Here is a 12,867-nt window from a genome sequence, read left to right as displayed (position 1 = left end):
TGCTGACTGAGCCAGCCAGGCATCCCACCAAGGTCCCAGAGAGTTTTAAATGTTTGGTTCCTTCAAAATAAATAGAGCCCATTACTTTATATAAATATTAATGACTAGAATTGGAATGACACACAAATCTGAAGACTGTGTATAGTCTCTGTGTCCAGAAATTTCTAATCAAAGGAGGACCTTAAATAATTTTGACTGATCCATGTAGTGAGAATAACCTACAACAGCTGTTACAAAGCCAATATGGCTTGGAATAGCATTTATTAGGATGGTAGTAGGTGTTACAGGGAAAGGGGACTGTGCATAAAAAATCTGAGAAGGGCCTGGGTGGCTCAGCCAGTTAAGCGTCCGACCCTTGATTTCAGCTCAGGTCATGATCTTGTGGCTCATGAGTTCAGGCCCTGCATTGGGCTTTATGCTGACAGCATGGGGCCTGCTTGGGATTCTCTCTCTCCCTCTCTCTCTCTCTCTCTCTCTCTCTTTCTCTCTCTGCCCCCCTCCACCAATACATAATGAATAAATCAATAAACTTAAAAAGTATCGTTGTGAAAAAATTCTTGCTGAAATAGTATCTAGAGAAAAGAGTATTAGCCTTGGGGTGCCTGGATGGCTCAGTCAGTTAAGCTTCCAACTTTGGCTCAGGTTATGATCTCCTGGTTTGAGTTTGAGCCCCACATCAGGCTCAGAACCTGGAGCCTGCTTTGGACTCTGTCTCCTTCTCTCTCTGCCCCTCCCCCACTCACACTCTGTCTCTTGCTGTCTCTCAAAAATAAACATTTAAAAAATTAAAAAAAAAAAAAAGAAGAATATTAGCCTAAGTACGTGTATTTGTATTTCTCAAGTTTCCAATTTAATTTATACATAATATAGGTGGGTTTCAAACATTTTCTAAAAACATTAATTGCTTTATATAAAGATTTGTGTTTACTTTTTTTTCCCCTTAAGTTGGTTCCAAATCCAGCATGGAGCCCAATGCAGGACTTGAACTCATGACCCTGAGATTCAGACTTGAGCTGAGGATCACCTGGGTGGCTCAGTCAGTTAAGCATAGAACTCTTGATTTCAGCTCAGGTCATGATCTCATGGTTTGTAAGTTCAAGCCTCACATCAGGCTCTGCTGTCTCTCTAAATAAATAAATGAACTAAAAAAAACAAAAAAGATCTGAGCTGAGATCAAGAGTCAGATGTTTGACTGAGCCATCCAGGCGCTTCTGATTTTGTTTTTATATCATAGAGTTGTGATTCAGATCACCACTTGTGTATTATAATACATCTGTCATAACCCTGAATCTTTTAACAGAATTGGAAGATGCTACAAAAACACCTGACTGTTCTAGTGGACCAGTGAAAGAGGAAAGAGGTGATCTTATCAAATTTTATAATACAATATATGTAGGAAGAGTGAAGTCATTTGCACTGAGATATGACTTGTCAAATCAGGACCATGTGGTATGTTTTATATTTTACTATGATATGAATATTCATAGTCATAGTTAGATTACTATAAGTTTGTTAGATAAGTGCTTCAGAGTTAAAATGTGACTGATGCATTTTATAGGAGAAAAAAAAATACCAGTAATTAATTAGAGAATGATTAAAACTATCATACAACACAGACCAGAAGAAATCAGGGAAATTTTATCCGTATTATGATTATGTTGCTGGAAATTATGTTAACATATGGGCAACTACTAGATGAGAATGTGGAAAAAAGAAAACAATTCTGCTAATTTTTTCTCTTAATTTTAATTTCTATTGTAATATGTATATATGAGATAAATGTTTTTCTCAAGATAAAGAGAAAAGGAAATAAATAGGCCTGAATCATTAGTAGAGGCAACACTAAGACATTTTAATGCAGATTTGGCAGTACTAGCAGGCCTGTGAAAACATCATCAGTGTATAAGCTGAGGTTGGTTCCCAGGAGAGCAGACTTTAGTTGTAAGAGGAACCAAGTGAAACTGCATCTAGCCAGTAGCCATATATGTGTATTTTGTGTCTCCCTTTACATTTCAAGGAATGCGGTCTGTGACTATTCTCAGAGGCCATGACTATTCATTCAACTCCCATCAGTTCCACCTCTCCTTATCATGAATATGTCTGTCATGAGCCAATTGAAACTAGTTTTATTAGCTTCAGTTGAAGATGATGAAATTATTAATTAAGGAACCATCTCTATTTATTCCTAGAATGGAAACATTGTCGAGAATATTAAAGGAAAGTGCAGACCCTGCTTCCCTAATTCTATTTCTAAATAATTTGCATTTCAGTATAAAGTCTTAATCATTTCACTAACAAATTTGTTTCATGATGGACCCATCCTTCTGGCTCATAGAGTTCTGTCTCTCTTTTATTCTCTCTGCTATGGCTTTGGTTATGGGGCAGGAGGTGTATGTTATGTATATACAGAGATTATCATTGTGTTAGAATACTGATTACTCTTTGCCTCTCCTTTCTGGCTTATTCCTATATACTATACTATACTCCTGGCTTATTACCACTTCTGGGTGTCTCAGAATTCTTCAGTATTTCCTGAAAGATGCAGGAAAATAAATTTTAGTTTATCTGTTAGTAACTCTTGAAAAACAAGGGGTAATGGACCATGTCTTTGCTTTTTTTTCAGCCATTAATAGATTCTTATGGTGTAGCTGACACATAAGAAATGCCAATAAGGGGGCGCCTGGGTGGCCCAGTCGGTTAAGTGGCCGACTTCGGCTCAGGTCATGATCTCGCGGTCCGTGAGTTCGAGCCCCGCGTCAGGCTCTGTGCTGACAGCTCAGAGCCTGGAGCCTGTTTCAGATTCTGTGTCTCCCTCTCTCTCTCTGACCCTCCCCCATTCATGCTCTGTCTCTCTCTGTCTCAAAAATAAATAAACGTTAAAAAAGAAATGCCAATAAGAATAAAAATATGGGGGCACCTACCTAGCTCAGTTGGTAGAACATGCAACTCTTGATCTTGGGTTTGTGAGTTACAAGCCCCATGTTGGGCACAGAGCCTACTTAAAAAAAATAAAGGAATAAAAATATGGTGGGATTCAAAAAAGAACTTTTATCATACAAAAATTTACTTTTGGATTATTTCAGATGGAAGCTCCACCACTCTCGCCTTTTCCACATATTAAGCAACAACCAGGCTCACCACGCCGCATTTCCCAGCAGCACTCCATTTATGTTTCCCCACACAAGAATGCATCAGGCCTTACACCAAGGAGTGCTCTGCTATATAAGTTCAATGGCAGCCCTTCTAAGGTAAGGTGTTACAACAATCTATGTACTTGTGTTAAAAATTGGATTTCATATTGCCAGTTAATAATCTTTAATCTTGCTCTTTGTCTGCAAAATTACTAGTAATAAATATGAATTGCGGCACGTGGGTGGCTCAGTCAGTTGAGCGTCTGACTTCAGCAAATGTCATGATCTCTTGGTTCATGAGTTCAAGCCCCACATCAGCCTCTGTGCTGACAGCTCAGAGCCTGGAGCCTACTTTGGATTCTGTGTCTCCCTCTCTCTCTGCCCTTCCCCCACTCACGCTATCTCTCTCTCTCTCAAAAATAAATATTTTTTAATTTTTTAAAACACGTAAACCCACAATATTGGTCTTCATTTTTGACTCAGACTGTTCTTTACACTTCATGTCAGCAGGGCTTTATAAAGCATTTCTTTGTAATTAATATAGGGGTTGGATTGCTGCAGTGAATTGAAAAAAAAGAAAATCCATTCCCTGCCTTGATCTGAATCCACAACCAGGCAGGAAAATAGATGAATAAGAAGGTAGTTTTGTCAGAATATCACAAATACCGTGATAGCAATATACACATGAGGTTTATGGATACTCAGGTCATGATCTCACTGTACGTGAGTTCGAGTTGTGTGTCTCCCTCTCTCTGCTCCTCCCCCACTCACGCTCTGTCTCTTTCTCTCTCAAAAATGAATAAACATTTAAAAAAATTTTTTAAATAATATGAACTGTTACTGTGGCAAGTTTCCTGTGATTAAGAGCAGTGTATTCAACTGCTTCAGTAGCTTAATCCATCACTATTGTTGTGATACTAGGGAAGTTCACTGCAAGAGTCCAATGTGTCACCCTGCTTAAATACGATCTTGAGAAGGGACCAGTAAGGCAGGTGGTCAGACACGAGGAATATTGACTTTAAAGGAAAGCTTTCAAAGTGGAAGTTCCTTTGGTGATGGGATAGTGAAAAGTCTAAAAACAGAGGCCTTCTCTTATTTATGCAAAAAGTTCTGTGGTTATCCTCATCTTAACCCCCGTACAGTGATGAATATGTGACAGTTATATGATTGATGTTTTCAGATACTTGAAAGGCTATCAAGCAAATATGTTTAGTATGTCTCCAGAAGTCAACCTCACTTGAGATAGAATACCTCACAGATTTGCATTTCCTCTTCATAGAAGTTGATTTCCTACAAGGATGTTTAGAAGAGATTCTTAAATGAAATCAAAGATGGGACCACCTGACTTCTAAGGCAATGATTTCAAAACCATAGACCGGAATCACCTGGGGGACCTTGTTGAACACGGATCTGTTCAATAGACCTACTGAATCCCAAAGCTCTGCCAGTCAGGTTCTCTAGACAGTTATGATCCACAGCATTCAGGAGCCACTACTCTAAGGCCTTTCTACTCAATATAGTTTATAGACCTTCAACATCAGCATCACCTGGGAACATATTAAAAATGCAGGATCTTGGGGCACTTGGGTGGCTCCGTCAGTTGAACAACTCTTGATTTCGGCTCAGGTCATGATCCCAGGGTCTTGGGATTGAGCCCCACACCTCAGTACGGAGCACACTCAGTGTGGAGCCTGCTTGAGATTCTCTCCCTCTACCCCCTCCCCTGCTCACACGTGCATGTGCTCTCTCTCTCTCTCTCTCTCTTTCTCTGTCAAAAAAAAAAAAATTAAAAAATAAACTTAAAAAATGCTTGATCTCAAGCCTCATGCCAGCCCTGCTGAATCTGAATCTGCATTTTAACAAGATCTGCACATGATTAGTAAGCACATTAAAGCTTAAAAAGCATTGCTCTAGGAAGAGGATTTCAAATGTCAAGGGAGCTCAGAATCACCTGGAGGGCTTGATTAAACATAGATTGCTGAACTCCATCCCTAGAGTGTCTGATTCAGTAGGTGTTAGGGTGAGGCTTGAGAGTTTGCATTCCTAGTAAGCTCCTTGATATTTCTGCATCTGGTCCAGTGTCTTTGAGTACTACTGCTGTAAAGTAAATCCAGTTTTTAAAACCATGAAAAGATTAGATCTAATCGCTCTTACTAGGTTGGCCTAGATTCAAAAGATAATCTCTACCCTAGTGTTCAGCTTTGGGTAGAGTGCAGGAAAAAGCAGTTAGCTTAGTTCTTTGCTTTTTTTCCCCTTTTACTCACACATGTCCTCTATTTTTGCAGAGTTTGAAAGATATCAACAATATGATAAGACAGGGTGAACAGAGAACCAAGAAGCGAGCAATAGCCATCGATGGTGATGCAGAATCACCTGCCAAACGCCTCTGTCAAGAAAATGATGATGTTTTGCTTAAACGACTACAGGATGTTGTCACTGAGAGAGCAAATCATTAACGCCCTTCCTGTTTCTACGCTAAAAGCACTTTCAGGTAGCAGAATGTTGGGGCTCTATCCCTCAAAACTTTCAGCCCTGTAGATGGAAAGTATCACTGAATTACAAGAAAAATTGCACCAAAATTATGCGCTTTTTTATGTCCAAAATTAATTGACAGTATATTTGAGTTGGATTGGAAAGCAATATTTCAAGTGCCTTTTAAACATTTTAATAGTTAAAGAATTTTTTAAACGTCTATTTCTTGGGTTAGTTTTAAGATGAAGTAAGGAGATACCTCATAACTTTTTAGCTCACTTTTTAAAAATAAATGTCTCCTTCTATGCTTTGTAATATGAAGGTACATAATCTGTTTTTGGTAAGCACACTTTGAAATATTTCTGTTCTCATTTAATATTGAGCAGGGGGGCACATGGCTGGCTTAGTTGGGAGAACATGTGAGTCTTGATCTCAGGGTTGTGAGTTCAAGCCCCATGTCGGGCATAGAGATTACTCTAAAAAATACATATGTATATTGAATAGGGATTGGTTCCTATAGCACCTGAGCCAAAGGATGATACACCAGCCTGTCTCTGACCCACTATGGCAACTCCACATCCAAGTGCCACTACTATCCTGGGTTGTCTAGCTCCCTTCTCATGGCCTTTCTCTCTTTGAGCATAAGTAGATTCGTACCTGAGCTCCAGCTCCTTGCCTTCCAGACCTAATAAAGGCCCTCTTAGCTGATGTCACAACCTAATAAAAGGGGTACTTGGGTGCAGCTTTCCAAAGAATCAGCTGTTCAATATTCACTTTTTCTAATGTGTTTCCAGAATCTGGAAGGATATGGATAAACCATTCTTAATTAATTTTGAGAAAATGTTATGAAATGTATGTTTTTTAAACTGAAAAACTTATTTTTTTAAATACAAAATGTTTAACTTAACTTATGTCTAACCCTGGCTAATTTGACTTAGTCTAAGATTTGGCTGTAAATTAGTAATTGCTATTGTCAGGAATTTTATTTTTAAATTTTAAGAAAAGTGATTTTGGTCACATTTTACTTTTCTGCAAATTATATCCTCATTTTTTGTGTAGTATCTACACATGTTGTAAACCAAATAATATCAAATGTGTCTTAAGTCCTTGTATATATTTTTATGTAGCTGTAACTATTGTGTCATTTTCATCTTCATTATTAATGTAGAAAACATACATGAGTATTTGTACAGTGACTATATAAGAAGCTTTGGACATGTTTTTATTAGTTTTCAAGACGATATCAGTGTACATAAAGTGGTTAATAAAACATTGGAGTTTTTGAGATACTGAAAAAAACTATATTTGTACTCTTTTCTGTGTGACTAGAAACAATTGTACAGCCATCTAGAACCTAGACCTTTTTAAATACCTGCTTTATATCTTTTAAATACCTTAGTGTAGGGGCGCCTGGGTGGCGCAGTCGGTTAAGCGTCCGACTTCAGCCAGGTCACAATCTCGCGGTCCGTGAGTTCGAGCCCCGCGTCAGGCTCTGGGCTGATGGCTCAGAGCCTGGAGCCTGTTTCCGATTCTGTGTCTCCCTCTCTCTCTGCCCCTCCCCCGTTCATGCTCTGTCTCTCTCTGTCCCAAAAATAAATAAACGTTGAAAAAAATTAAAAAAAAAAAAAATAAATACCTTAGTGTAACTTAAAAGTTAATGTTCCTGGTGGTTTTCAGGGGCTAGGAGGAAAATGGGGAGTGACTAACTACTTGAGTATAGGGTTTCTTTTTTTTATTCCTTTTTTTAATATGATTTATTGTAAAATTATCTAGCATATAGTGTATAAAGTGTGCTCTTGGTTTTTGGGGTAGATTTCCACGGTTCATCGCTTACATAACAACACCCAGTGCTCATCCTAACAAGTGCCCTCTGCAATGCCCATCACCCATTTTCCCCTGCCCCCCACCCACCCCCATCAACCCTCAGTTTGTTCTCTGTATTTAAGAGTCTTTTATGGTTTGCCTCCCTCCCTCTTTGTTTGCAATTTTTTTTTCCCCTTCCCTTTCCCCATGGTCTTCTGTTAAGTTTCTCAAGATCCACATATGAGTGAAAACTCATATCTGTCCTTCTCTGACTGACTTATTTCACTCAGCATAATACCTTCCAGTTCCATCCACGTTGCTGCAAATGGCATGATTTCATTCTTTCTCATTGCCAAGTAGTATTCCATTGTATATATAAACCACATCTTCTTTATCCATTCATCAGTTGATGGACATTTAGGCTCTTTCCATAATTTGGCTATTGTTGAAAGTGCTGATTCATAGGGGCACATGTACCCCAATGTTTGTAGCAGGGTTTCTTTTGAGGGGAGGGAAATCATTTTAGAGCTTAATCTAGATGGTGGTTGTATAACATTGTGAATTTACTAAAATACACTTTAAAATGATTATTTAAAAAAAATAAAAATGTAATTTTTAAGTTAGGTGAATTTTACCTCAGTTCAAAAAATGCCTTAGACACATAAAGAAACAGGATTATTTCAACTCCTTGGAATGAATTTGTGGACCAAATTATGTTACTGAATTAAGGAAAGGGTTTATTTCTCTCTTACTGCCTTCATGCATATTTCTCCAGATGAAACTCACAGCTTAAAGTTCTTTTCTAATTAAGATTTTAATGTTAGATTATATTAATTCAGATTTTTAAAGAAAGTAATAATATTCCTGCTCATTTTTATTTTCTTCTTTTTTTTCTTCTTTTATACTACTTTCACTAAGTCAAAAATGTTACTAGCTGCCTACCATATTCCTGGCCCTTAGCTAGGTACTAGGGATATAAAACTAAACCAGCCTTAGTTTTCATTCTCAAGATATAATAATTGTAACCCATTACTACAGTTGATCTTTGAACAACGTGGGGGTTAGGGACACTGACATCTCCACACACACACCTCATGCCCTGCCATTAAAGATCCGTGTATAATTTTTGACTCCCCCAAAAACTTAATTATTGACCAGAATTCCACCTTACCAATAACAAATGGTTGATTAACACATATTTTGTATGTTTTATATGTTATATATCGTATTCTTACAATAAGAGAAAAAAAATGTTAAGGAAAATACAGTACTGTTCTGTATTGAAAAAAAATCTGCCTGTTAAGTGGACCTGCACAGTTCAAACCCACGTTGTTCAAGAATCAGCTGTATAATGTAATAAGTATAGTAATAGAGCTCTACACAAAGAGGCATGGTATTAGCACAGAAAAGAGAATGAATTACTCTGTCTGGGCAGGTGTGTGAAGGAAATCTAAAATTACTCTAAAGGCGAAGGAGCTAAGTGGTAATTCAGTCCTTAGGGATGAATAACTGCCATTCAGAGAGCACAACCTGTAGAAAGGCCCAGAGGCATGACTGTACCACAGGTTTGGGAATTACAGGTAGTTCAGTGAGGTTGGAGTGTAGTATGCACAGGCAAAAATACAACGCAAAATAGGGCTAGGAACGCAGGCAGGGGCCTTTCACAGTTGGGTTTTCTAATCTAGGTTAAGCAGCTCAGGCTTGATCATTCCCAGTGGTTCTTAACATTGGCTGCAACTGGGGAGCTTTGAAAAATTCGCCAGTGGGTGGGTCCCTCCCCTAGAGTTTTTAGTGGGTTTGGGGAACAGCCTAGCATCCAGATTTCTAAAGATTTCCTAGGTAAGCACCTAAGGTTGAGTTGAGAATCACTACTGTAGGCCATGGAGAGTCACTAAAGAGATTTTAATTTTAGGTGGATAATGACAAAATCTGATGTTTATTTTAGAGTAGCAATTCCCAAATTTGCCCAAGGATGAGAATTACCTGAGCCACATGATAACAATACAGATTCTTAGGTCCTGCCCTTTACCATGGAATGATCATCTCCAGAAATTTTGTTGAACTGTTAACCTCTGTTCCAAGTGATAGTCACCCCCAAGTAAGTTAGAGACCTGGTAGTGCTTCTCAAACTTAATGTGCATAGGAATCACCAGGGATTGTTGATCCTGGTAAAACTCAGATCCTGATTCAGTAGATCTGAGGTTGGGCCTAATATTCTGCTTTTCTAGCAAGCCCCCTTAACGCCAATGCTGCTAGTCCAAGAACTATACTTTGAATAGCAAGGTTTAGGAATCTGAAGCTGTGGAGAGGCTGGAGGAGAGGATGGTTAGACTGATATGAGACACAAATTTGTAGTTCTTAATTTTGGAGTAATTTTGTCCCTTTAAGGGACATTTGGCAATGATTGGAGGCATTTTTGCATTTTTGGTTATCGCAATTCAGGGGCGAGCGTGCACCAGTCCCTGAATTAAGTAAACACCTGTCAAGAAGATCTGTACACTTTCGGATGCTGGTAGTGGGGACAGAGAGTCACCTGACTGAGCATGTATGGGGGCACAGTCAGGGATGACTTTCCAGGAAGGATTAATGATGATAGATTCCAGGTGGGGTAACTAATATATATGTGAGGTTATTTGGCATCAATGACAGACCCTTAATATGTTAAGAAAATGTTCAGGAGGTTTCAGATCCTCAGATCCTACATCTAGGCAATAGTCCCATCAAAATTCCCAATGGTAAGAATCACTGTTGAAGATTTATGAACCATACAGATTCAATAGGATGATGCACAGTTTTGTTAAGCATCCCAGGCTGTTCTTACCATGGAAGTCTGAAGCCAGCAGAAGAGTATAATGGCCAAGAGTATGGAGATCCAGGTTCAAATATCCTCCTTGACGCTGCACTGCCAAACCAAACTGAATGTTACTTCAGTTAGGTCATCATCATCATCATCACTTCGGGAAATAATTATAGAAAATCACATTTATTGTAGAGAAATTAGAAGATACATAAACAAAAGCAAAACAAACTATAGTCCCAGCACTCAGACGTCATCTTTCTAAAGATTTTATTTTTGAGTAATCTGTACACATGACGTGGGGCTTGAACTCATAATTCCGAGATGAAGAGTCTCACACTCCACCAACAGAACCAACCAGGCACTCCTAAAAATTTGTTAAGTTTAAAAAGATGACATCTTTAATAAAATTGGCCAGAGCTTGTTTTAATAAACAAACGACCTCAAGGGCACCTGGCTGGCTCAGTTAGTGGAGCATGAGACTCTTGATCTCAGGGTTGTGAGTTCCATCCCCACATCGAGTGTAGAGATTACTTAAAATCTTTAGGGGGGCCTGGGTGGTTCAATCGGCTAAGTGTCTGGCTTCGGTTCAGGCCATGATCTTGGGGTTCATGAGTTTGAGCCCCGAATCAGGTATGCTGGAGCCCCAGTTCTGGTGAGCACGAGTCCCTCTTCTCTCTCTCCCCGCCCCCCCCTCAGACCCTAGTCACTTGTGCCCTCGTTCTCTCAAAATAAATAAAATAAAATCTTAAAAAAATGTATTACAATTATTTTTCACATGAAGGAAAATGTGTAAGTCTTAAGTTATATATACTACACTGAATTTTTTCCAGCTTTGTTGGGGTATAATTTACATAGAGTAAGATGTACCCATTTTCAGTATACAGTTTGATGAATTTTAATAATAGTATATAGTTGTGTAACCACCACCACAATCCATATATAGAATATTTCCAGGGGCACCTGGGTGGCTCAGTTGGTTGAGCGTCTGACTTCGGCTCAGGTCATGATCTCACAGTTCGTGAGTTCAAGCCCCACATTGGGCTCTGTGCTGACAGCTCAGAGCCTGGAGCCTGCTTCAGATTCTGTGTCTCCCTCTCTCTGCCCCTTCCCCGTTCATGCTCTGTCTCTCTCTGTCTCTCAAAAATGAATAAACATTTAAAAAAAAAAATTTCCATCACTTCAAAACGTTCTCTTGTGCCCTCTGATCTTCCCTGCCCTCCCCACATCCTTCCCACCACACACTCTACTCAGTCAACTGTTGACTCTTTTTTATCATTATAGTTTTGCCTTTTCTAGACTTTAATATAAAATATATGTATGCACAATGTAACCTTTTGTTTGTTATTTGTTGTTTTAATTTTTTTTTAGTGTTTGTTTATATTTGAAGGAGAGAGAGACAGAGCATGAGTGGGGAGAGGCAGAGAGAAAGGGAGGAAGACACAGAATCCAAAGCAGGCTCCAGGCTCCAAACTGCCAGCACAGAGTCCAACATGGGGCTTGAATCCATGAGCCACAAGATCATGACCTGAGCTCAAGTCGGACGCCCAACCAACAGAGCCACCCAGGTGCCCCTTTTTAAAAAAATTTTTTTAATGTTTATTTATTTCAAGAGAGAGAGTATAAAAGCAGGGGAGGGGCAGGGGGAGAGAGAGGGGGAGGGGGGAGAGAGAGGGGGAGGGAGGGAGAGAGAGGTAGAGAAAGGACCCCAAGCAGGCTCTGTGGTAGCCTGAACCATGAGATCATGACCTGAGCCAAAATCAAGAGTTGGATGCTTAACCAACTGAGGAACCCAGGCGCCCCAGTATGTAACCTTTTGTATTTGAGTTCTGTCACTTAGTGTAATGTTTCTGAGATTCATTCATGTTGTATGTGTAGATAATTTCTTTCTATTGCTAAATAACTGCCCATACTATGGATTGTTAACAAAAACAGGCACCTGTGTGTCTCAGTCGGTTAAGCGACTGACCAGCTCAGGTCATGATCTTGCCGTTTCCGAGTTCGAGCCCTGTGTCAGGCTCTCTGCTGACAGCTCAGAGCCTGGAGCCGGTTTAGATTCTGTGCCTCCCTCTCTCTCTCTGCCCCTTCCCCACTCATGCTCTTTCTCTCTCAAAAATAAATAAACATTAAAAAAAACAAAACAGAGGCCCAAAATAGTGTTACTTAGACCAAGTTCCCAAATCAATGCTTAATTAATACATAATCTAATTGCAGTTTCAAGTTCCCCTAGAAATGTAGTCTTAACTGGTCAGTCAGGAATTTTTCAATTCCTGCCAATCAGGCAGGCACCTGGGTCCTCTTTTACCCTCAAAGTGAAATGAGGTAGTCTGCATGATAAGACACCTTGCTTTTCCCCCTAAAAAACAGCCTTGCCAGGAACACTTCTTTTCTTCTGCTAATAACTTTCTTGCCCCACCATCCTATAAGAACATTCTCCATTTTGAGGTGCACGTGGGTGGCTCAGTTGGTTAAGCCTCGGGCTCTTGATTTCCGCTCAGGTCATGATCTCACGGTTGGTAGATTTGAACCCCGCATCAGGCTCCGTGCTGAATGTGGAGCTTGCTTGGGATTCTCTCTCTTCCTCTCTCTCTGCCACTCCCCTGCTTATGCATGTTCGCTCGCTCTCTCTCAAGAATAAATAAATAGATTTTAAAAAGACAAAAA

General features: G+C 39.5%; 1 protein-coding gene and 1 long non-coding RNA gene across 5 annotated transcripts in view; one reads left to right on the top strand and one right to left on the bottom strand.

Moving 5' to 3' along the window:
* RBL1 (RB transcriptional corepressor like 1) overlaps positions 1–6,902 on the top strand; it is a 62,355-nt gene extending 55,453 nt beyond the window's left edge. For 3 of the 4 annotated variants that reach the window (XM_086702148.1, XM_086702149.1, XM_086702150.1), the window contains 3 exons: positions 1,301–1,449; positions 3,084–3,248; positions 5,417–6,902. In XM_086702148.1, coding sequence (XP_086558274.1) covers positions 1,301–1,449; positions 3,084–3,248; positions 5,417–5,587 — 485 coding nt within the window. In that variant the 3' untranslated portion in view covers positions 5,588–6,902. Of the gene's footprint in view, positions 1–1,300; positions 1,450–3,083; positions 3,249–5,416 lie in introns of those variants that run through there. The other variant, XM_086702151.1, reaches the window with a different exon arrangement.
* The window catches only part of LOC147582722 (uncharacterized), a 42,677-nt gene extending 32,365 nt beyond the window's left edge, over positions 1–10,312 (bottom strand). The window contains exon 1 of the long non-coding RNA XR_015249452.1: positions 10,228–10,312. This is a non-coding gene — a long non-coding RNA (uncharacterized LOC147582722). The remainder of the gene's footprint in view (positions 1–10,227) is intronic.
* Between the last annotated feature and the right edge of the window lie 2,555 nt (positions 10,313–12,867).

The sequence above is a fragment of the Puma concolor genome, chromosome A3, assembly GCF_028749965.1.
Source record: "Puma concolor isolate L17-30 chromosome A3, mPumCon1.1.hap2, whole genome shotgun sequence".
NCBI classification, from domain to species: Eukaryota; Metazoa; Chordata; class Mammalia; order Carnivora; family Felidae; genus Puma; species Puma concolor.
The sequence above is the reverse complement of the archived record's forward strand: the minus strand, read 5'-3'. Positions and strand labels throughout refer to the sequence as shown.